Source organism: Rhinoraja longicauda, chromosome 37, assembly GCF_053455715.1.
Source record: "Rhinoraja longicauda isolate Sanriku21f chromosome 37, sRhiLon1.1, whole genome shotgun sequence".
Classification (NCBI taxonomy): Eukaryota; Metazoa; Chordata; class Chondrichthyes; order Rajiformes; family Arhynchobatidae; genus Rhinoraja; species Rhinoraja longicauda.
In genome coordinates this window covers 7,166,398-7,190,345 of record NC_135989.1, presented here as the reverse complement: position 1 = coordinate 7,190,345, position 23,948 = coordinate 7,166,398, and the positions used below count along the sequence as shown (strand labels likewise).

Sequence of the window (23,948 nt, the reverse complement as noted above, 5' to 3'; positions counted from 1 at the left end):
CAGGCTGCGCACAGAGGATGGACGGGGAAACCGGCGGATGGCGTCGACCTTGTCCAGCAGTGGAACCGCGCCTTGTGAAGTCACGCGGTGGCCGAGAAAGTCGATGGTGGTCACACCAAAGCGGTACTTGGCGATGTTGACAGCCAAACCATGGCCGCTGAGCCGCTGACAGAGCTGCCGGAGGTGGGCACAGTGCTCCTGCCTCGAGCGGCTGACCACCAAGATGTCGTCGAGGTAGACGGACAAAAACTCGAGACCACGACACACCCCGTCCATTAACCGTTGAAATGCCTGCGCGGCATCTTTAAGGCTAAACGGCATCCGCACAAACACGTACAATCCAAACGGCGTAATGAATGCCATCATGGGCACATCCTCCGGGATCTGGCACCAAATCCACTTTTGAGAAGATAGTAGCCCCGGCCAAATGGGCGTTGAAGTCCTGGATGTGGGGCACGGGGTATCGGTCTGCGGCGGTGGCGACATTCAGCCGCCAATAATCCCCGCAAGGTCTCCAGCCCCCACTTGCCTTGGGGACCATGTGGAGTGGGGACGCCCATGGGCTGTTCGAAGGGCGGATGATCCCCAAGGACTCCATCTTGCGGAACTTTTGCCGTGCCACACATAGCTTATCAGGCGGCAGTCGGCGTGCTCGTGCGTGGAGGGCCGGGCCGGTAGTTCATATGAAATGCACCACCCCGTGCTTGGGAGTCCGTGTCAGGATGTCCGGGAACTCGGCCAAGACCCGAGCAAAACAGGAATCCACGGACGACAGGGGGCGTGCAATCGGCTCATCCAGACGCAGCGCGATTGGCTCCATCGTGGCGGCGTGGACCAAGCGCTGCCACCTGACGTCCACCAGGAGGGAGTGAGCCCGGAGGAAGTTGGCACCGAGCAACGTCTGGGAGACATCGTCGATGGTAAAATGTCACTAGAAATGACAGGGCCCAAAAACGATCGGGACCGTGCAAACCCCATATATACGGATGGGGCTGCCATTCACCGCGGTGAGGACAGGCCCCCGCTTAGCGAATGTCCGCTAGCGAAGTGGAGAGGACGCTCAGCTCCGCCCCGGTATCCACTAGGAAGCGACCCCCGGAACGCCGATCCCAGGCGAAGAGGCGGTGAATCTGGCCGGCCGCCGCGGGGACTATTGGCAGCCGGTCCCGGCGTTTCCCGGGATTGTGCACGGCTGGCGGCATTGTCGGGCTGCAGCACCCCAGCGCTGGTGGTAATAGCATCAGTGCCTCCAGCTGGTGCTGCCTGGAGCCTGCTGGTGCGGGACTGCAGGTGCGGGACCCGCAACGGCCGTGGGGGGCGATCGCACAGGTCTCCAGGGCACAACTGTCACTCCCTCCACAGCTCCCCCGCCCAACCGGAGAAAATCGGGCGCTGCCGGAGTGACGGTCAACGGGCTGACATCATCCCGGCGCTCCATTCACAGCGCGTCGGCATGCCTGCCAGGGCCCGGGCGTCGGTGAGCAGCAAACTTTAGATATGGTGTAAATATATAGAATCTATCTTTAATGAGGATGTACTTATATCAGCAGGAAAAAAAACTGCAGAAACTAGTTTAAATCGAAGATAGACACAAAAAGATGTAGTAACTCTGTGGGTCAGGCAGCATCTCCGGAGAGAAGGAATGGGTGACGTTTCGGGTCAGTCTGAAGAAGGGTCTGAAGATTCAGAGATGCTGCCTGACCCGCTGAGTTACTTCTGCATTTTGTGTCTACCTTACTTATATCTGTAACTGATTGACAGCTGTATATGAAATTAGAAGCTTAAAAACACAACATTTGGATTTTGTACCAAGTCTATGGTCTCGTTTGGATTTTGTACCATTTAATACTTTTGTGTAAATTATGTAATTTACGTTCAGTTGCATGGAGTTTTGCAGAGTGATAAGCTTGATCAAAAATGCCATTTATAACTCCAAATATTGCAATGAATAATTATGCTTAAAATTGAACAGCCCTTATATAATACACACAATTTAATATAGCATTTTTGTTGGAGTTTGTATTTGTCCTTGTGGCCCCCTCATCCTAATATCACCATTTGTTTGACGTCTCCGATTACGCTCATCTGAAGCTGCTTCTGACACCTTTGGATTAAAGTCACCATATAAATGGAAGTCATTGTAGTTTCTCAATATTTTACGTGCGAACAGACGGCAGCACGGTGACGCAGCGATAGACGGCAGAAACCCGAGTTTGATCCTGACTACGGGTGCTTGCCTCTACGGAGTTTGTAGAAAGCTAGACCTGCGAGGGTTTTCTCCAAGATCTTCGGTTTCCTCCCACACTCCAAAGATGTCCACATTTGTATGTTAATTGGCTTGGTATAAGTGTATAATTGTCACTGGTTTGTGTAGGATAGTGTTAGTGTGTGGGGATCGCTGGTCGGTGCGTACTCGGTGGGCGAAGGGCCTGTTTCCGCACTGTATTTCTAAACTAAACTAAGCAGACACAAGGGGGGCATTAAACAAAATACACCACCACAACTCGATGAAGTATCTAGGAAAGAAAACTGCAGATGCTGGTATAAATCGAAGGTAGACACAAAAAGCTGGAGTAACTCAGCGGGACAGGCAGCATCTCTGGAGAGAAGGAATGGGTGATGTTTCGGCTCGAGACCCTTCTTTAGACTGAGCGTCTAAAGAAGGGTCTCGACCCGAAACATCACCCGTTCCTTCGCTCCAGAGATGCTGCCTGTCCCGCTGGGTTACTCCAGCTTTTTGTGTCTACCTTCGATGAAGTATCTGTCAGATCTGCCAAATAAAAGGTAGTAATTTAAAAAAAAATCCCCACAGCTCTGAATTTACCTTGTATTCAAAGCAGGATATGCAGAGGTACAACAGATCGAGCAGACGGTTTAGTTGGAACACTGAGAGGTCTGTGAACCACTTCTGCAGGACCTCCTCGTCTGCATTCTTCAGGACCCAGAGGAAACAGATGAGAAGGATGCGACTCGATTCGGCTGACAGTGTTGTGTACTGCCGGCTAGGCTACAAAGGTACAGAGTATGAATTACAATTCATCCAGCTGTTGCATGATTTCAGGAGGAATGTCTGCAGTTAAACAACAATACGGTTCATTAAGTGCGATTCATAAAGACCGATAAATCACTTTGATAACTCTAAGTAATTTGGATAAAATAGAAATTATTTTTATTTAAGATGATGTTATTTCCATTAAGTAGAAATTTGCTTGTACCAACCAAAGTTACATGTGCTAATATTCACGTGTGGCTTTATAGCACAGCGGATTAGTTAATGTTTTTACTGTCACATGCCCAAGTGACGGAAAGGGCAAAAAACAGTATAAATAAAAAACTCATGCATCTGGAAAAATCAACACTCCTCCCATTATAAAACCCAGCTAGATGGATGTTTCTTTTGTTTGGTGTTGGTTATGATTGTAGGTGTTATTGCATTTTTATTGATTATTCTTATTGGTTTGATTGTTGAACTGCGGGTAATTTTTCATTTCACTGCACATTTATGTGTATGTGACAAATAAATGACTATTGATTGACTATTGACATCCACTGATTTCAGGTTTCATAGCTTCATTGTCCAGGATGGAACTGCAGATGCTGGTTTACACCAAATATAGCCACAAAATGTTGGAGTAACTCAGTGGGTCAGGCATCATCTCTGGAGAAAAGGAATAAGTGATGCTTTGGGTCGAGACCCTTCTAGAGAAGGGACCGGTTGAGTTACTCCAGCATGTTGTGTCTGTCTTTCATAACTTCATAGTTCCATTCTGAAGTCCATTCCATTTGTTAACTAAGGAAATTCCCACTCTGGTTGAAAGCTTGTTTTTTTTTTTAAATGACTCAACCAAGAGGTATCTCAACAATACAGACAATTCAAACAAAATATCAAAACGACGGGGCAGAGAAACCTGTCAGTCTCCTCACCATGGGGAGTGATATATGGAGGGAACAGTAAGGTCAGAATGGGACAAGTGAAACGTCCTTAAGAAATCTGACGCTTTTATTTCTACCATATTTCCTCACAATCTGTGCTTTTTTCAAGGTCTCTGGCATTCATTCGTCACTGAACCTTGGCGATCGTGGCCTTAATATTTAATGTGCGGATGAATTTACTGGAAAAATAAAATCAGCTACCATCCAGAGGTGAGCAGAACAATCGCATCATAATGATCGAGGCTAGAGAGATTAAATCCTTGCGACACGATGCTGGGGATGTGATTTACTAACACACCACCCAGCTTACCAGTTTGTCTTTATCTGTAATGAATTATCCGCTCAACACAAATAAATAAGCCGATAAGCATTAATTGGAACCGGTTCGTTCAACGGTTCACCCAGCGCCATTTGGTATCTTACCACGACAGGGAGCTGGAACGGGGCGTTCCTGTTTGGATGGGGCACAGGCGACCCTGCTATTGCCATGGCGATGGTCTGACTGATCATGTTGCTGTTCTCATTGTCCACTTCATCCATCACTGAGGCAGCCAGCCGTCCTTTTGGGTTGCCGTTTTCTGTCGAGGAACAGAGGCAACAAGTATTTCCAGGCACTGCACATTACTTTTGCTGGGATCACAAAATTTATCGATGACCTTGCAATGCCTCACACTGGTCGCAAGAATACCAATCTCCACATCTGTGAATTGCATTTCAAACTTCTGGCTGGGCTGCTTCCTCCTACCCTCTTATGTTGAATTCTTTCATCTTCCACCTTCCCAAGCTTCTTTCAGTCGCTGTTGAATAATCCCCGGTATGTCAGAAGGCTAATCTCAAATCCCTATGGTGCCTTGATCTTCTCTCTTTCTGTAACTTCTCCAGCTGTACAGTCCTTAGACATGCGTATATATACCTTTGAATCTCATCTCTTGCCCACCCCCAATTTTTCTTGTTTCATTATTGGAAGCTTCATCCTTTAACTGCCTAGACCAGAATACTGAAATTACTTTCCTAAATCGCTAAAGGACTCTCCTTCCTGAAGTCATTGACCAAAATCTGCCTCTTTTTGTGTCATCGGTTGTGGGGAGAAGGCTGGACAATGGGGTTGAGAGGAAAAGATGATTGAGTGGCAGAGCAGACTTGATGGGCCGAATGGCCTAATTCTGCTTCTATCACTTATGAATTTATGAACTCTTTGAGCAAGTTTTTTGCTCATCCCTCCTGTAGGCCATATAAAACTTTGTTTGATAACATTGTTGTGAATAGTCCCAGGCTTTTACACTGCTCTATGAATGTATATAACTGTCATTTTTGCTCCAAGTGTTTTGTGAACAAGTGCCTTGCCTACATCGGGGCAGGACAGGTCATGTCCTTGTAGCAGTGTGCTGTTTACTTTAGAGATACAGCATGGAAAAATGCCCTTCGGCCCACTTAGTTCACGCTGAGCACTGATCACCCATTCGCACTGCTTCACACTAGTTCCACTTACTCATCCAAACCTTACACACGAGGGGCAATTTACAGAGGCCAATTAACCTACAAACTCGCCGTTTGGGGGATTTGGGAGAAAATCGGAGCACCCAGGGGAAATCCTTGTGGTCACAGGAGGAATATGTAAGCTCCACATAGACAGCACCCGAGGTAAGGATTGAAGCCAAGTCTCTGGTGCTGAGAGGCAGCACCTCTAGTAGTGGTGCCACCCAAAACACTGAAGTTTGAACTAACTTTGATCACCAAGCAACGTGGCAAAACACCATTAGTTCCTGTTAGTTGCTTTCCTACCTGTGAAGTCGTACAGCTGAGGTAGGGTGTCCATCACGATGCCAATTAGTGGTAAATACAGCTTGGCGACGTGAGCTTTGACCTCACTATCAGTGTACCGAGCGTCAGCATCATGACTGCACAGCAGGTTATGGATTGCGCCAATCGCCTTTTTATGCAGAAAGAACAAACTGGAAAAGAAAATATACGCACACAAAGAAAGGGTCAGAAACACAATTAACCTTCCTCCTTCAGAAGCTTCTTTCCATTGCTATGGAATATACCCTGGTATGTCAGAAGGCTGATCTCAAGTCAATGGTAATAATTTACCACAACTCCCTCTAATAGAGAATGTGTTAGTGTGTAATGTGTCCACTGGGTTCCTGCATCACACTTTCACCCCCACCCCCACACCCACCCCCACATCACACGGATATACATAGAACAGCACAACACAGGAACAGGCCCTTCCGTGCCAAATATGATGCTAAGTTAAATTTCAGAGATACGGAATGGAAACAGACCCTTTGGCCAACCGAGACTGCGTCAACTAGTGATCACCCCATACTCGAACCTACACGCACTAGGAACAAGTTTACAACTTACCAAAGACAATTAACTTACAAACCTATGCATATTTGGAGTGTGGGGAGAAACCAGAGCACCTGGGGAAAACCCATGGAGTCACAGAAAGAAGGTACAAAGTTCATACAGACAGCACCCGTAGTCAGGACCGAACCCAGGTCTCTTGCGCTGTAAGACATCAACTCTACCGTTGCGTCACTGTGCCGCCCACTAATCCCATCTGCCTGAAAATGATCCATATCCTTCCATTCCCTGCATATCCATGTGCCTGTCTAAAAGTCTCTTGAATGCCACTTATGTATCTGCTTCCACCATCACCTCCGGCAGCTTTGTTCCAGGTACCCACCACTGTGGTGAAAACTGGCAGCTTACTGGCAAAATGCACTGGCGGGTTAATTGATTGCTGTAAATGTCTCTTAATATAGGTTAGTCGCAAAGAGAATCAAAAGGGAGTTACTGGATGTGTCTTAAAGACGGCAAGTTGCAAGAGCACAGGGAAATAAGAAAAGGGGATATAGAGTGGTTGGGATTCCTCCATGGCTGCTGGCATGGACCCAATGGCTTCTTCCTCTATTATTACAAGTGTAAGATGAAAGAAACAGGAAAAAGACTTGCAAATTTTGTTCCACTATCTGTATAACTCGTTATTACCTTTCCCACAGCCAACAATGGACCACTGTGGGCTCTACATTTCCTTGATCATCGTTGCTTTTTGCATATCTTCCATTCATTTGTCCTAGGTACCGTCTATATCTCTCGTTCCCCTTTCCCCTGACTGAAGAAGGGTCTGAAGAAGGGTCTCGACCCCAAAACGCCACTTATTCCTTTTCTCCAGAGATGCTGCCTGACCCGCTGAGTTACTCCAGCTTTTTGAGTCTGTCAACATTTACATTGTTGTACTGAATAATAATGCTAACATTTTAGGTCAATAGTACCCCACAAACAGTAACAGAATTATAGTTCAGTTGCTGTTTTTGAAAATAAAACCAGCTACGCGGCAAGTGATAAAGCTTTGAGCTTTATCTCTGGTTAACTAGTACTACTGGCAATTTATTGAATTATCGATTATTGTATATTTATCTGTTATGTTGTTGTGTTCATGGACTAGTAAAGCTGCAGCAAGAATTTCATTGTTCTGCTCATGACTATTAAACACTGGTGACTCTTGAGATGCCGACAGACAAGCCATGTTGGAGTCCATCACGGCTGACTCCAAGGGAAGAAGGGTCGAGACCCTTCTTCTGACTTCAGTCTGAAGAAAGGTCTCGACCCAAAACGTCACCTATTCCTTCTCTCCCGAGATGCTGCCCGACCCGCTGAGTTACTCCAGCATTTTGTGTCTACCTTCAATTTAAACCAGTATCTGCAGTTTTTTTCCTACCAATCTTACCCTCTCTGTTGCTCAGTAATGATCCTGGGCAATCTATCTATCTATCTAGATATTACTAAAGCTCTCTGTCCGTATGTATGTGTGTTTGACCACAGCATAACTTTTATGGTTCGCACAGCCAAAACGGTACACCATAGCGCCACGATGTTTGCACCACCACACTCACCATTATCCTGGGCATAATATGTAATAACTCTCATTCAAATTGAAGCTACATTTTTAAAACTACAGCGATTTTAAAGTTTAACAATCCATTTAATAACCCATTTCCTCAGACTCCTCAGCGTGTGACGTCACAATGCTCCACCTTCCACTTCATTTGCCCCTCACTCGCTAAAACAAGATGGCCGCCGGCAGCGCAACACTGATGCTAATCATCTGACCCCTACTGAGTGAAAAGCACATCCAAGTAAGGGATGAATAGGGGCTCCAGATTCATTTGGTGTTCTCCAGACAACTAACACTACCTTCACACCGTTTGGCAATGAGAACAAGATGTTTTTACCCTTCAACGTCTGGTTCCAGGATCAAGGCTAGCTCAGTCAAGAGCAGCCCCGCTAGAAAGTGCTGCTGTCGAAAAGGCACCGACATCTCAAACATGTTGGCGATCTTCTGATCTTGAACGAGAGTGGAAAAGCCCGAACTCTGAAAATTGAAGGGCAGTATAACATCTGTGTCAGTAGCAAATCAATCACAGTTCACAAACCATTGGTCTTGCAGGACAAATTTAATTCCTTGTATTATTTACGTTAAAACATCTGCTCTTAAATAAGAATCCAAGAGATGCTGCAATTAGAATTCTGAAAGAGTTATAGAACACTTCACCGTAAATAGGGCGGCACGGTGGTGCAGCGGTAGAGTTGCTGCCTTACAGTGCCAGAGACCCGGGTTCAATCCTGACCACGTGTGCTGTCTGTGCGGAAACTACACCTGCGCAATCGTACAAATGATACTATTGACCATTGTAGTTGTGTTGATTCTTTGAACGGATGATTAATTTAGTGGCATTCTCTTGCCCTTTCCCTGCAGCTCTGCAAATCTCCCCCCATCTTTGTCCAATTCCCCGTTGAATGCAGTTCTTCAATTTGCTCTCACCATTTTTCCCAGCAGCATATTCGAGATTGTAATAAATGGCTGCACAAAATATATTATTTTGCCTCCAGTTTCTTTCTCTTGCATCGTCACTCTGCTCAAATTTATGAACAGGAGTTGAAGGGACAGCATCAAAACTGTACTTACCTGGGAGGTAGCTGAGGAGACGGACGGGGATGGAGAGGCAGGGGGAGATAGTGTGCCGCATGGGAGGTTTAGCATGATGTAGTGCTCGTGGCTGCAGATGATGCGAATGAAGTCCAGTCGCAGAGCAATAAGGGCATTAGGGTTCTGTGCTGCCTGCAATTTATTGCTGACCTTTGGACAAAATAAAACAATGAGAGTATTAATACCAGCCTGGAACAGCATCAGTCAGAGATATTCACATGTTCAGAACCTTCCATCATCATTGCGGTGGAATCAAATGCCCAACAAAGGCTGTAATGTAAAGAATGTACGCCAGACCTCATCAGAAGAAGATCATATCCTTTTGCTTTCCATAAACACAACTCCTGACCTGCACTATTTGTAGAAAGGTGGAGCAGAATGAACTTCCTGCAAATTGGATTTACAGGTGCCCACCCTTATGGAGAATGACGTGGTGGATATAAAATTAATATATCCCCTGACGGTCATTAGGAAGAAGAGAAAATTCCTGGTTTGCATGATGATATTAAAGAGACAACATCACAGAATCTCCAAAGCTAATATCCCTTGTTAAATATTCTCAATTCTCAATAAAAATTGTCAATAAATCTCTCATTCCGAAAAAAAACCATGCCAAATCTAGATAATCTCTCTTCACACAACAAATTTGCTTTCTCAGGAATCACCCCATAGTTCCTACAGTCAATGCAGTTCCTCTAACGTATACTCACCGTTAGGTAGGGAGATCTATAGACTATATTTTACATGGAGTCTCACTATTGCTCTAAATAATCGAAGCGTAATGTCTCGTCTTGTATTTAAGTCCTCCAGCAATAAAAGGCAACATATCATTTTTAATTTCTTTTACCATAGTAACAGCTTGAAAGGAGACTTGGCAATTTCATGGTACATGAACTACTGCAGATTTAAAGAAGAGTAATGGCAGTAGAAAGAGAGTTGTAAAAGATGCTTGTGGAGAGAAATCCAGAACTTGTCCTTGGCACCTGAAGATGTGGCTGTCTTTGATGGAATGACTACATTTGGGAATGATCAAGGTCAGAATTGGAGAAATGCAGATTTCGTGGAGGATGACAAGACTGGAGGCAATTAGTGACGAGAGGGATGAGGAAAAAGAACAATTTGCAAATATTATTAGAGATTTAGGATGTACCTTTAGAAAGGAGATTAGGAGGAATTTATTTAGTCAAAGGGTGGTGAATCTATGGAATTAATTGTCAGTGGCCTGTGGAGGCCAAGGCAAAGGATATTTTTAAGGTAGATGTTGGCAGGTTCTTGATTAGTAAGGATGTCAGGGGTTAAGGGGAGAAGGCAAGAGAATGGGGTAGAGGGGAAAGATAGAAGAGCCATGATTGAATGGCGGACTTGATGGGCCTAACTCTGCTCCTGGTACTTGTGAATTAAAAAATCTAGATATATTTGAACGGTGAACCAAAATAGGTCAACAAGCTCAGCAAGTTAGGCCAGCTAAGGGAGATCTCAAGTTTTTGGAGAACAGAACAAAAGAGACCGACCATAAGAGCTACAGGTAACACTGAACGGGAATCAGATTCAGAAGCATTTGATACAAGATGTAAGCAGTTCATCTCGTTCTGACAAAAGTTTGCCAACTTGCTAACTCAGGCTTTGCTTGGAGTCTGCACCTTGTTGTTTCAGTTTCACATTGCTTTTATTTGCCGTTTTGCCTTAAGGCTTTAATCAAATCACCTGCTCACTGCTTCACACGTCTAAGCTTCAACTGTTTCATTCCTGCAGATGTACAAGACGCATTTATAGCCTGCATCTTGAATCAAATTACAATATCACAGAGAGATAACCAAATTGTTACAGGGGTATAATTTGGAACTGCTTTATTTTCTTATGGGCTTCCACCACCTCAAGCCTCCAAAATACTCAACAAAATACCTGTTTGTAGTACATGCGAATGAGACTGAAAATATATCCTCGATCCATCAGGGAGAGTAAATCATTGAGAAAGAATGCCAAGCTGGTATTCAGCCGCTCCACCAACTCAACGTCCTAAAAAAAAGATGCACATACAAGTTATATCACAAATATGGAATATATTAAGGCATAAAACATTCGCATTATCAAATACAGTTTTCCAAAATAACAGGCCTAGTTTTATTTGATCACTGGGATTATGAATGGAGATGAGGAGGAGTTCCTTTAGCAGAGGGTAGTGTATATGTGGAATTCTTTAGGATTGAGAAGGAAAATAGATCAGCCAAGATCGAATGGCAGCATAGAGTCGATGGGCCGAATGGTCAAATTCTGCTTCTGTCTTATGAATGCAGGAGTGCCTGAACAATACTGTAAGCTGTAGAGTGACTGTTTGGGATGCAGTCTTCACCTCATCTTGGAGTTAATATTAAATGAAGTAAAATATTAGGCTTAGGGTGAGTCCGAAGAAGAGTCCCAACCCAAACCATCATCTGTCCATTCCCTCCACAGATGCTGTCTGACTCTAGGGCTTTGTGTTTTGCTCAAGTAAACTATTAAAGAACTGCAGTAATACCTTCTGGAACCTGCTGACAATGTCCGTTGTGATCATGTTGGCTAAAGCGGTTATATCATCCACAAATCTCTCTGGGAATCTCAGTTTCCGAGGGGTTTCAAGCTTGTCTGAAAGATGAAGATGGTGCCCCATACTTTTCACCTATTGCAAAAAAACATGCATACTAAAATCAACACATGATACGGTGGATCGCCAAAACCATTCCTGTACAAACTCAAAACCGAAGTATATAGTAATTCTACTAATTGATGAGCAACCATAAAGTATTCTATCCAAGGTGAGAAACAGGGATATGCGATGCTAATTCTTCACATGAAAAGCTGCAAGTCACAGACATGCAAGTCTGAAGAAGTGTCTCGACCCCATATGTCACCTATTCTTTTATTCCCAGAGATGCTGTCTGACTCATCGAGCTACTCCAGCTTTTTGTGTCTATCTTCGGTTTAAACCAGCATCTGCAGTTCCTTCCTACACAGGCTCATTCACTCAATGGGAGGTATGCGGGTTGTTGAGGTATAATAGTTAAGTTCCAGTACATGAATGAATGCGAATATCTGATACAAATGGAGCAGGGTGCACAAATGTCATATATATGCCATCACACGGTTCAAACATCAACTTCACTGAAATCCTATCTCATCCACGTGTGTGAAGATAGACACAAAAAGCTGGAGTAACTCAGGCAGCATCTCTGGAGAGAAGGAATGGGTGGCGTTTTGGGTCGAGACCCTTTTTTCTTAGGCAACTTAGGCGCCGTTGTTTCGTCATCCAAATGGTGATTTCCTGTTGACAAATATGTCAGCAAATGTCAACACATAGACACTCATCAGATAGGGTCACTCATCAGTGAGCATCAAGAAGCCAGGGCTGATTTATTCCTTCTCTTGTTCAGGAAAGGCTCAGGTCAATTAAAGGACTCTTTGGAAAAGGCTACAAAAATGTTGGTATTTTCAATCCAACTCCCCCCACCCCCTCCCCTCCCCTCAGCTCCCAACTCACTGCTGCATTCTGTAGGCAATCAGCTTGTACTTTCAGCAAAGGTAAAGCACCGAGCAATGTGGCCCATTGGGAGAATCTCTCTGAATAAACGAGAAATGGATTCACTTGTCTCTCCTGTCACATTTCATACACCTAATTGTATACACTGGAATTTAGAAGGATGAGAGGGGATCTTATCGAAACGTATAAGATTATTAAGGGGTTGGACACGTTAGAGGCAGGAAACATGTTCCCAATGTTGGGGGAGTCCAGAACCAGGGGCCACAGTTTAAGAATAAGGGGTAGGCCATTTAGAACGGAGATGAGGAAAAACTTTTTCACTCAGAGAGTTGTGAATCTGTGGAATTCTCTGCCTCAGAAGGCAGTGGAGGCCAATTCTCTGAATGCATTCAAGAGAGCTAGATAGAGCTCTTAAGAATAGCGGAGTCAGGGGGTATGGGGAGAAGGCAGGAACGGGGTACTGATTGAGAATGATCAGCCATGATCACATTGAATGGCGGTGCTGGCTCGAAGGGCCAAATGGCCTACTCCTGCACCTATTGTCTATTGTCTATAATGTCAGTACAATGGGGTCTGGGGAAGTGATAGTGCCGATGGAATGGGCTACAGTGACTGCTTTACAACAGACTGTATCAGTCACTGACTCTCCCCGTGTAGATAAGGATGATGTAACTCTTTCCTCGACCTCCTGCTCTTCTTGTGGCTCAGCGGTAGAGTTGCTGCCTTACAGCGACAGAGACCCGGGTTCGATCCTGAATTCAGGTGCTGTCTGCATGCATTTTGTATGTTCTCCCTGTGTCCACGCGGGTTTCCTCCGGGTGCTCCAGTTTCACCAAAGATGTACGTGTTTATCGGTTAATTGGCTTTGGTAAAAGTTGTAAATTGTCCCTAGTGTGCAGGATAGTGTTACTGTACGGGGTGTTACTCTGGTCAACGTAAACCCGGTGGGCCAAAGCTACCAACTCACTGCTGCATGCTACAGCACTGCTCCAAAGGCCCTGTTTCCGTGCTGTATCTGTAAAGTCTGTCTACAGTGCAACAGGGTGTGGTGTAAGCTCCAGTCCATGTGAATTGAGGATTGGTGGAAATCTGTGGCAGTCGCAGTGGGGCGGCACGGTGGCGCAGCGGTAGAGTTGCTGCCTTACAGCGAATGCAGCGCCGGAGACTCAGGTTCGATCCTGACTACTGGTGCTGTACTGTACGGAGTTTGTACGTTCTCCCCGTGGCCTGCGTGGGTTTTCTCCGAGATCTTTGGTTTCCTCCCACACTCCAAAGACGTACAGGTTTGTATGTTAATTGGCAATTGTCCCTGGTGGGTGTAGGATAGTGTTAATGTGCGGGGAAATCTGGGCGGCGCGGAACCGGTGGGCCGAACGGCCTGTTTCTGCGCTGTATCTCTAAATCTAAAAAATCTAATAGGTGCTATCAGTCCCCAGTAACATATTGGGTAGGAAGGAACTGCACATGCTGGTTCATACTGATGATAGACACAAAATACTGGAGGAACTCAGCGGGTCAGGCAGCTTCTCTAAAGAAAAGGAATAGGTGACCCTTCTTCAGACTCAGCAGGTGGAAGAAGGTTTCCGACCCGAAACGTCACCTATTCCTGTTCTCTAGTGATGCTGCCTGACCTGCTGAGTTACTCCAGCAGTTTGTGTCTATCCCCAGTAACATGGTGTTCTGTTAGCTTGGGACAGTGCTTGTATAATGGACTGATCTGTCAGTTTGTCATGAAGAATAATATGTAACCAGGCAAATGTGAGAAATTAGAAATAAAAAGCAAAAATACAAGAGGTACAGCATACCTGTCATCATTGAGATTAAAAAGAAAGATTGGTCACATTCAAGGTACATGGGACAGAGCCTCACTCAAAGTTGTGACATCGATATTTTACTTCTTGTCAGTTGCTGAACAATTTGCTGCACAGATTGTGTTTTTAGAACGAGTGGGATGTTGCTAAATGACAATAATTCAATCCAAAAGACAACAAATCTCTTACGAAACAGGTTGTTTTCTGAATTAGACGCATTTCAATGTCCTTGAATAGACTCAGAGACGTCAGCGTTTGAGTCACACTTCAGACTGATAGTGAGAACGAGTACAGGAGAACTCTGAATCATCAGACTTCACTTACCATCAGCTGGAAGAAAAACCAAGCCTGCTGCAAAGCTGCCTCCCGCACGCTGCTGGTGCTGACGACCCACTGCAAGGCCAACTCCTCATGGAGAAGCTGCATAGCACAGGCACAGAGATCACACAAAGGCAGAGGACAGTGGAACACGTTGAAAACATCGAAGATACGACACAAAAACCTGGTATTTATTCACAAAATGCTGGAGTAACTCAGCAGGTCAGGCAGCATCTCAGGAGAGAAGGAATGGGCGACGTTTCGTCTCGGCCCGAAACGTCGCCCATTCCTTCTCTCCTGAGATGCTGCCTGACCTGCTGAGTTACTCCAGCATTTTGTGAATAAATACCTCCGATTTGTACCAGCATCTGCAGTTATTTTCTTACACAAAAACCTGGAGTAACTCAGCGGGACAGGCAGCATCTCTGGAGAGAAGGAATGGGCGACGTTTCAGGTCGAGACCCTTCTTCAGACCGAAACGTCACCCATTCCTTCTCTCCAGAGATGCTGCCTGTCCCGCTGAGTCACTCCAGTATTTTGTGTCTATCCTCGGTTTAAACCAGCATCTGCAGTTCCTTCCTACACATTGAAAATATCTGTTTACTTTTTAAAAGATGTTAAGTCAAAGGTTACACTTTGGTACTAATCCAAAACAGATAAATGAATTCTAGGATGTCTCAACTACAATATTAAAATACAAACAGCTATTATTCTTCACAGGCTGAATAAACTTTTAGAAATTTATACATTGTGGGTTTATTTGGGACTATTTATATTACACACAAATCTCCCCCAAAATGCATCATTTGGCATGTTATTCCTGACATTATCAATACATCATCTATTATTTCTTTCAATCCGCAAGGGATTTAGGAAGCACCGTTTGTTTTTGGTGAAGCAGTGGGAGGGTCTGTCTTTGAGGAGAATCAGAAATCTGAGTAAGTGCTTTTGGAAAATAACTTATGGTGCTATTTCTTCAAAAGGATGCATTACTGGGTCACAGTAGTTGGAGTTATAAAAATGGAGTGCCAGCAAGCACTGATACAGTGGACACAGGGCAGTTGGGCTCACATTACTGAAATAGGAGCAGAGCTCACATGGATACAGAATGCGGCTGCTTAGTAATAAAATGTAAACATGCTTGATTACTTTAATAAGCATGTACAAATCCAAACATATTGGTCAAACAAGGAACATACTGTGGTAGTGTGATACACACATTCAGGAGACCAGATAATATTGTACTAGAAGTGTGACTTCCATGCTAGTTGTATGGGCTGGAGTTTGCATCCCGACAACTCCTAACTCTGATCCCCAGGATGAGTCAGTGCCAGTTTTGCATTAACATTGTACGGTGGCTTTGCTGCATATTTGTAACGAACCAAGTGCAACTTTTCATGGGATTTGAGCAATATGTACAAAGTCCTCAGAAGCATTTACAGACTAAAACAAAGCTCTGTGTAGGATTATGGTCAGGAGAAAATCAGGAAAATTGAGACAAAAGTGGTCAGGTGTCCTCACCCACTAACATGGTTAAGAATCCTTATCCACTAAAGGCTCTCGATCCATCAAGTGAGTTTAAACTGAAGATAGAAACAAAATGCTGGAGTAACTCAGTGGGACAGAAAACATTTCTGAGTAGAAGGAACGGGTGACGTTTCCGGTTGAGACCCTTCTTCAGACTATCCTGAGATGCTGCCTGTCTTGCTGAGTTACTCCAGCACTTTGTGTCTATCTTTGGTTTAAAACAGCATCTGCAGCTCCTTCCTGCACAAGTGAGTGTAAACTTTGCCTTTTGTAAAAAATGGATATCAGATCACCTCATCAATTGTGCTGTGAAATCTCAGTGTTTTGCATCATAAAGTTTAAAAAACACCCAGACAGTCACTTTATTAAATCCGCAGATTAAACCAAAGACTAAATATTTAAAATGCACTTCACTTGTAAGCATCTCCATCCTTTGCCTCGCCATGCACAGATAATTTTATTTTCCCGATTTATTGCAAACCATTTATTTAACTTCTACCTTTTTTGTTGAAAATCTTGGCTGACTGTGCTGTGAATGAGTGAAGCCGTCCAAAAATGAGGACATGCGGTTGGGACTCCGCTCAGCTGCCTGTGAAATGAGGGACAGGAGCAAGATGGTGCAGAACAGATATTAGTGGATGGGGGGAAAAAATGAGATGGTGAGTATAAGATAAACAGTAAGTATGAAACAAGGAGGGATGAAGTTAACCAAGGCACATGATATTGGGCGTTCGGCTGGTTTAAGGCCAATAGTAAACATTTAGAGCAGATGAGCCATGTTTATGAGGAACATGTACAGATTCTCCAACAGGGTGCTCCCACACTGTGTATGGAGTAAACATTACATAGGAGTAATAGCAAAGAAACAGACCGTTTGGCTTCACTACCCAATCCCATGATTATCCACAAGAACTTCCTCTCAACCTATTCTACCAAATTTGCCCGACATACTGGGCAAGCCTTCCTGCTCTGCATTTTGCAAATTCTATATTCTTTTGTCTATGTTGTCTATACTATGTTAATGGCGGGACTGTCGTATGTTGAAAGACTGGAGCAACTAGGCTTGTATACACTGGAATTTAGAAGGATGAGAGGAGATCTTATCGAAACATATAAGATTATTAAGGAGTTGGACACGTTAGAGGCAGGAAACATGTTCCCAATGTTGGGGCAGTCCAGAACCAGGGGCCACAGGTTAAGAATAAGTTAGGCCATTTAGAACGGAGATGAGGAAAAACTTTTTCAGTCAGAGAGTTGTGAATCTGTGGAATTCTCTGCCTCAGAAGGCAGTGGAGGCCAATTCTCTGAATGCATTCAAGAGAGAGCTTGATCGAGCTCTTAAGGATAGCGGAGTCAGGGGGTGTGGGGAGAAGGCAGGAACAGGGTACTGATTGAGAATGATCAGCCATGATCACATTGAATGGTGGTACTGGCTTGAAGGGCCGAATGGCCTACTCCTGCATCTATTGTCACTCTAATGGCTCCCATTCACCCAATGAACAGGTAACCTTGTTTACAGCTGATGCCCATGGTCACAGAACATCCCCTCTCCCTCACCACTCCTGCAGCTCAACAAGCTTCTTTCTCGTTCCCAGGTCTGACACGGGATGTTGGGTCTGAAGCGCTGACTCTATTTCTCTTCCCACACATGCAGACTCAGCTGCTGAGTATTTCTAGCATTTTCTGTTTTCATTTTAATTTTCATCTGCAGCGCCGGAGACCCGGGTTCGATCCCGACTACGGGTGCTGTCTGTACGAAGATTGTACTTTCTCCCCGTGACCTGCGTGGGTTTTCTCCGAGATCTTTGGTTTCCTCCCACATTCCAAAGACGTACAGGTTTGTAGGTTAATGGGCTTGGTAAATGTAAAAATTGTCCCTAGTGGGTGTAGGGTGGTGTTATTGTGCGGGGATCGCTGGGCGGCGCGGACCCAGTGGGCCGAAGGGCCTGTTTCCGCGCTGTATCTCTAAACTAAAGTTTTTTGATTTTCAACTACTAAATCTTTCTCGCTTGTACCTTAATCGTCTCAACTATTCTACATTGTAAGAAACTGCAAATTCTCAACAACTCCCTGCATAAGGAATGTTTCTCTAATTCCTTATTTGATTTATATGTTAACTCAAATTTCAATGTACCTTAATTGTACATATAACAATAAACTGACCTTGAAACCTTGATTTGAGCTCTCATGTTCGAATCTCCCAAAGGTAAAATATCCTCCAAGTTTATTTTATTAAATAAATCTTTCCATTTTTAAAATATCTTTTGAGTTAACTGTTACTTTTCTAAAGGAAAGAGCTTTACTTAATCTCCCTTTCTAGATGAGCATAACCTTTCTAATCTGGTAATTATTATTTAAATTTTGCACTTCATGTTAATTTTTGTGAAATGGAGACTAGAACAATCTTCATATGATCATTCTTCATGGTTCAACTATTACAGAATAAATAAATACCAAAACTCTGTCTGCAGTTTTGTGACATTATCAACCCGAGTTTGTAGGGATTGAAACAGCCATCGTGGGGTACAATTAATCTCCTGCGAAACTTAGCAGGTCGAGCAGCATCTGTGGAGGGAAAGAATGGTTGATGCTTCGGGTCGAAACCTTGCATCTGGACTGAGAGTGGGGAGGGAAGAGATGCACTGTAAAGAGGAGGGGGGAATATGATAATTGGTGGACTAAAGAGGAGTGAAGGATCTTGGGCACATGGGGTCATAGGTAAGGGAGTATTGAGTTGGGAGACTAGGGCAGGTGTGCGGCAGGTGGAGACTCTTTAAAAAAAACCCAGATGGAGCCGGATGCAGCAGCGGTGGGTAAGATGAAGACAGCTAAGAAGGTGTTATTTGGGAACACAGGTGCTAGAACCTGATAAGAAAGGTGATATTGGGAACCATAAGAGGAGAAGTGGACTGCAGGTTGGACCAGAACCAGATGGGGCGGGAAGGCGGAATCCGGTGGGTGAAAGGTGTGGGAAGAAGGGAGAAAGAATCATAAGGGAGGGATCCCTGGTGAATCAGAAGGGGAGGTGGGGATAGAAAAACAAGGGAGGTAAGGGTTACTTGAAATTGGGACTCTAACTTCCCTTGCCTCCTGAATCCCCCCACCCCCCTCCTTCCAACTCACCTCCAATTTTCCCATTTATGTTCCCTTTCACACCCCAAACACCCCACATCAGCCCTCTGTCTCTGCCTTCCATTTTGATCCCCTTCTCTTACCTGGTTTCATCCTCCTATTACCCATACATTTCACCTATCAGACCCATCCAATCTGGTTCTGATTTCCTCTTCTCATGGTTCCCATTTCACCCTCCCTACTTAACATGTTCCAATGCTGGTGGTCTTTGTGTTTCCGCTTAACACGCTCACAGCTGGCTCCACCCTCATCTTCGCCCTCACCTCTCCCCACCTGGTTCCATCTGACTTTATTTTGTTTGTTTTGTCATCTACCTTTTTTTTCTGCCTCGAGCTATCATCCACCTGCCCCTGCATCACAACTCCAGCTCTCCCGCTCCTGATTCCATCTGTCTATTACCCTTTTGCCCTCTTTGGTCCACTAATCACCTGCTGGCCCTGTCTCACCACTCCCCCCTTTCCCCTTGTACTGGCTGTTTTCCCCCTCCACTCAGTCTTGATGCAGAGTCTTGATGAATATTGGCAATTTCCCCTCACAAATACTGCTCGACCCGCTAAGTTCCCCCAACAGATTGTTTGGTGCTCTAGATTCCAGCATTTGCAGGTTCTTGGATCTCCATCATGGGTTCCCTCAGTCACGTGGAACTTTACAGAAACTCACAAAAAGAGCAAAATATTCTTCACTGTCGGGACGTGGGATGGACCATGGTATTAGAAACTGCTCCTGTACTCTCACACTCATTTAATCCTTTACTCAGCAGGAAAAGAAATAGGGATGGTACAAGCCTGTAATAGGCAAAATGTTAACATCACACTTTTTGTTTAACACTTAGCAAAAGCTCTACCATGCCCGATTCAGTGGTACACACTGGGACTATCGCTGCATTTAGTAAATAGCAACTGCTGTACACGGTTATAAGCCTTGTTTTCAGATGCTCATGCCTCTGCGGTCTCTCATTCTAACCACGTGATGCGAACTTGCAACTCTGACTGGATGCATGCCCAGTTTGCCAAGCAATGCCAGATCTAGATCATAACCCTGATTCGGTTGTATAGTTAGAGCAATTGGACAAAAATGATATATCTCGCAGAAAGAAGCTGAGGTGAGATTGGTGCACCTCGAGCTGTGCCAGATTTGCCTCAGCTTGGTGAACAGAAGGAAGATTTAAGTTTGGAATCAGAGCACTCTTTCCTTGAACTGCTGTCCCCATCGCCTATTAGTGGAACGGAGAGAATGAAAATAAGATGAATGAATTGGATGTGATTTTGCACTGCATTTGGTTGCCCTGGTAGAAAATGGCAGAATGAGAAAGCAATCAATGCGTGATTGATGATGACGCTTTGATGAATGTTTTAAGATGAAAACACCAGTTCTGCACCTGCTTTAAATCACAGCTTGAATTGGGATGGTTTCTCCGCAAGACAGTCTTTGGCCCACCGGGAGCGTAAGCAGAATTAACCCAGGAGTGTGAACGATCGATCCCCTGGCAGGTAAAGGAGGCAGGATAAGGAGGAAACACAAGGTAAAAACGAGAGTCCAGCTATAACACAATCATTAACAGTGAGAACAGAGAGCTGCAGCTGGGATATCACGATAAACCTGCATCGTGGATGCATTTAAAATGGTCAATTTAACTTTGACTTACTCTTTTCCAAACCAACTTGCAAATCGTGGCAAACCACAGAAGAAAAATACTAGATAACACACACAACATTTTAGTCAAAATATTTGTGGAATTCTCTGCCACAGAAGGCAGAGAAGGCCAATTAAAGGAGAGTTGGATAGAGCTCTTGGGGCTAGCGGAATCAAGGGATATGGGGCGAAGGCAGGCACGGGTTACTGATTGTGGATGATCAGCCATGATCACAATGAATGGCGGTGCTAGATTGAAGGGCCAAATGGCCTCCTGCTGCACCTATTTTCTATGTTTCTAAAACATCATGAAAACATCGTCTCTCCACTAATTTTGGGGCATTATGCTGGTGTTTTATCGGTGGTTGTCGGTAGCTTGCCGTAGCTTGACGTCGACTAGGTGGTAGGTTGTTGTACTTGTCGTAGACATTGACGTAGGGGGGGATCCAGTCACTGGTTTTTCAGCGAACTGCTACGACTATTACAGTTGCCTAAAAAAACGCCGCAGTGGGACAGGCCCCTTAATGTGTTAGACTTTTCCTCGAGATTGGACATTATTGTGTATTCAAAACAATCAGCCACCATACTGGGTAACCTTAACTTGATTGGCATGGAGATTGCAAACAAAGCATATATTTCTGGTTTGGATCCTAAATCCATTTTGGATCTTAAATCTAATTTACAAGGAAAAATAACCACAGTCAGTCAAGTGGATTAACAGATTAGGATTATCAAAAGGACCAGACTGGATAGATTTCATGGAGCAAATGGTTTTTCTTTGTACTAGCCTGCCTCCACATACTCTAATTAAGACAAGGGGTTTAAATCGGATTTAATGCAATATTTGCCTTTTTTTTTAGATTTAGATTTTTTTAGATTTAGAGATACAGCGCGGAAACAGGCCCTTCGGCCCACCGAGTCTGCGCCGCCCAGCGATCCCCGCACACTAACACTATCCTGCACACACAAGGGACAATTTTTACATTTACCCAGTCAATTAACCTACATACCTGTACGTCTTTGGAGTGTGGGAGGAAACCGAAGATCTCGGAGAAAACCCACGCAGGTCACGGGGAGAACGTACAAACTCCGTACAGATGGCACCCGTAGTCAGGATCGAACCCGAGTCTCCGGCGCTGCATTCGCTGTAAGGCAGCAACTCTACCGCTGCGCTACCCGACTCTACTTCCCTACAATTGCCTTACATCGGCAGAGACTCGGGTTCGATCCTGACTACAGATGTTGTTGGAACGGAGTTTGTACATTCTCCCCGTGACCGCGTGGGTTTCTCCGGGTGCTCCTACGTTCCAAAGATGTGCAGGTTTGCAGGTTAATTGCCTTCTATAAATTGCCCCTTGTGTGTAGGATAGAACTAGTGTACTGGACGATCGCTGGTCGGTGTGGACTTGGTGGGCCGAGGGGCCCGTTTCCACGCTGTATCTCTAAAGTCTAAATTGTAAGAACTTTTGTGTTCGCCAACTTCACCATTTTACATAATCCTCCCAATTGCTCTTCCGTCTCAAGAAAGAGAGAACTTGCCTCAACAACAACCTTTTTTGGCAGACTCTTGAGTGGGATTATCTGTTCTATTTTCCAAACACCGTTTAAAAAAGAATTCCTAACAACTATCAAAAATAAATTAGCTTCTCAAGGAGGAAAATAAAAAAAATCTATAAGGCACGAGGCATGGTTAGAAGAGCGGAGTTAGATTAGGTTGCTCACATCTAAGAAACCACTATCAGCTTCATGGACTAAGTGGCCTACGTCTGGTTGCATGCCAACTATAAAGCACCAGCAATAATATTTGAAAAACAGTTAGTATTTTATGGCCGCATTTTCGTATAAATTCCTGTATTAAGCTCATAATTTAAATATAAGCCAGTATCAGGTTGTGCATCACAAAGGGCACAGTATTATCGTGATATCCCTCATTCCCGGAGTAGTAAGTGCCCACCTTCCCAGACTTGGACAGGCATGCAATCCCACCTGGGAACACAGATGAACAGTAGACTGTCAGTGAAAGAAGTCCCATGATTTTTTTCCATCAGTAATTTTACTTTTCATCACCATTAAATTTAAACAACAATTAACATGAGCCCTGAATGCCAGCAAGGGAGGCAGAAAAGTCAGAATCAAACATTATTTCCAGGCCTTATTACCCCATTAAGTCACTGCTTAGAAGGAATTTGCCCAGTGGGTATTGCTATGTTCAAGTATAGTCTATCACATAAGCACACTGCAGAACACAAGGCAATGGCCCCTCTCAGTCAATAAATACTAACAGCTAACATCTGGCCTGCTGCAGTGGAGAAGCTGAACACTAACACTGTCTTCCAACACTGCACAGCTGCCTTTTAACAATAAGTGGAAGCCGAGGCTCCAGCCCAGCCCAATAACCAGAAACATTCGATACCACAACAACGAATTCAACCAGAAACATCAAGTTATATGTGACATTCTGTATATCGTTTTCCAGGCTAATGAACCGCACCCTTTCTTTATGTGATAAAGCTGCCAGAGATTCAATTCAATCAACATTCAACTTAAGGACCAATCTGTTAATGCCTAATTATTTTGCTTCATAATTATCAATATATCATCCAATTTTCTGATTTCTCCATCATTCCAAGATCTTTTCTTTTTCAATGGTGAAAAGTACTTCGCCATATATTTCCAAATGTCAGACACGTGTCTCATGCCTTGAGATCACCCACTACCAATGCAGTGGACACCTGACGAATTCCAAGACATTTATTGGAGATCCCTTGTGCTGGTTTTCATCTCCCGTTCTCTAATCAGTTCACGAACATGAGAAATGTTATTAGTTCAGAATCTGACCATGATATCCAAGATCACAATAGATTAGAGCCCACTTTCTAGACTTCAAACATCAGCTTTCAGCTAATGACTGGTGGAAAATGTCATTTCCTTAAGCATCCACGTTTTGCCATATGGTGTTACAGATAGATCTGAAACAAAAAACACATCCACCACTAATCCCTATTTTTTGGATTAAAATTTAAAAGTTAAGCATTCAAAGTCGTAAAACACTGTAATTGGAAATTAAAATGGAGCAGATGGCTCC

General features: G+C 44.3%; 1 protein-coding gene across 3 annotated transcripts in view; it reads right to left on the bottom strand.

The window, feature by feature from the left end:
- Positions 1 to 23,948, bottom strand: part of dock6 (dedicator of cytokinesis 6) — a 218,519-nt gene that overhangs the window by 108,829 nt on the left and 85,742 nt on the right. For 2 of the 3 annotated variants that reach the window (XR_013549428.1, XM_078429227.1), the window contains exons 23-32: positions 20,610 to 20,714; positions 16,599 to 16,688; positions 14,579 to 14,674; positions 11,445 to 11,585; positions 10,832 to 10,945; positions 8,909 to 9,079; positions 8,175 to 8,314; positions 5,716 to 5,885; positions 4,357 to 4,511; positions 2,825 to 3,007 (exon numbers count right to left, since the gene is read on the bottom strand). Coding sequence is in view for 2 of the 3 variants with exons in the window: in XM_078429227.1 (XP_078285353.1) it covers positions 2,825 to 3,007; positions 4,357 to 4,511; positions 5,716 to 5,885; positions 8,175 to 8,314; positions 8,909 to 9,079; positions 10,832 to 10,945; positions 11,445 to 11,585; positions 14,579 to 14,674; positions 16,599 to 16,688; positions 20,610 to 20,714 (1,365 nt within the window). In the remaining variant the exon portion in view is untranslated. The remainder of the gene's footprint in view (positions 1 to 2,824; positions 3,008 to 4,356; positions 4,512 to 5,715; positions 5,886 to 8,174; positions 8,315 to 8,908; positions 9,080 to 10,831; positions 10,946 to 11,444; positions 11,586 to 14,578; positions 14,675 to 16,598; positions 16,689 to 20,609; positions 20,715 to 23,948) is intronic. The other variant, XM_078429228.1, reaches the window with a different exon arrangement.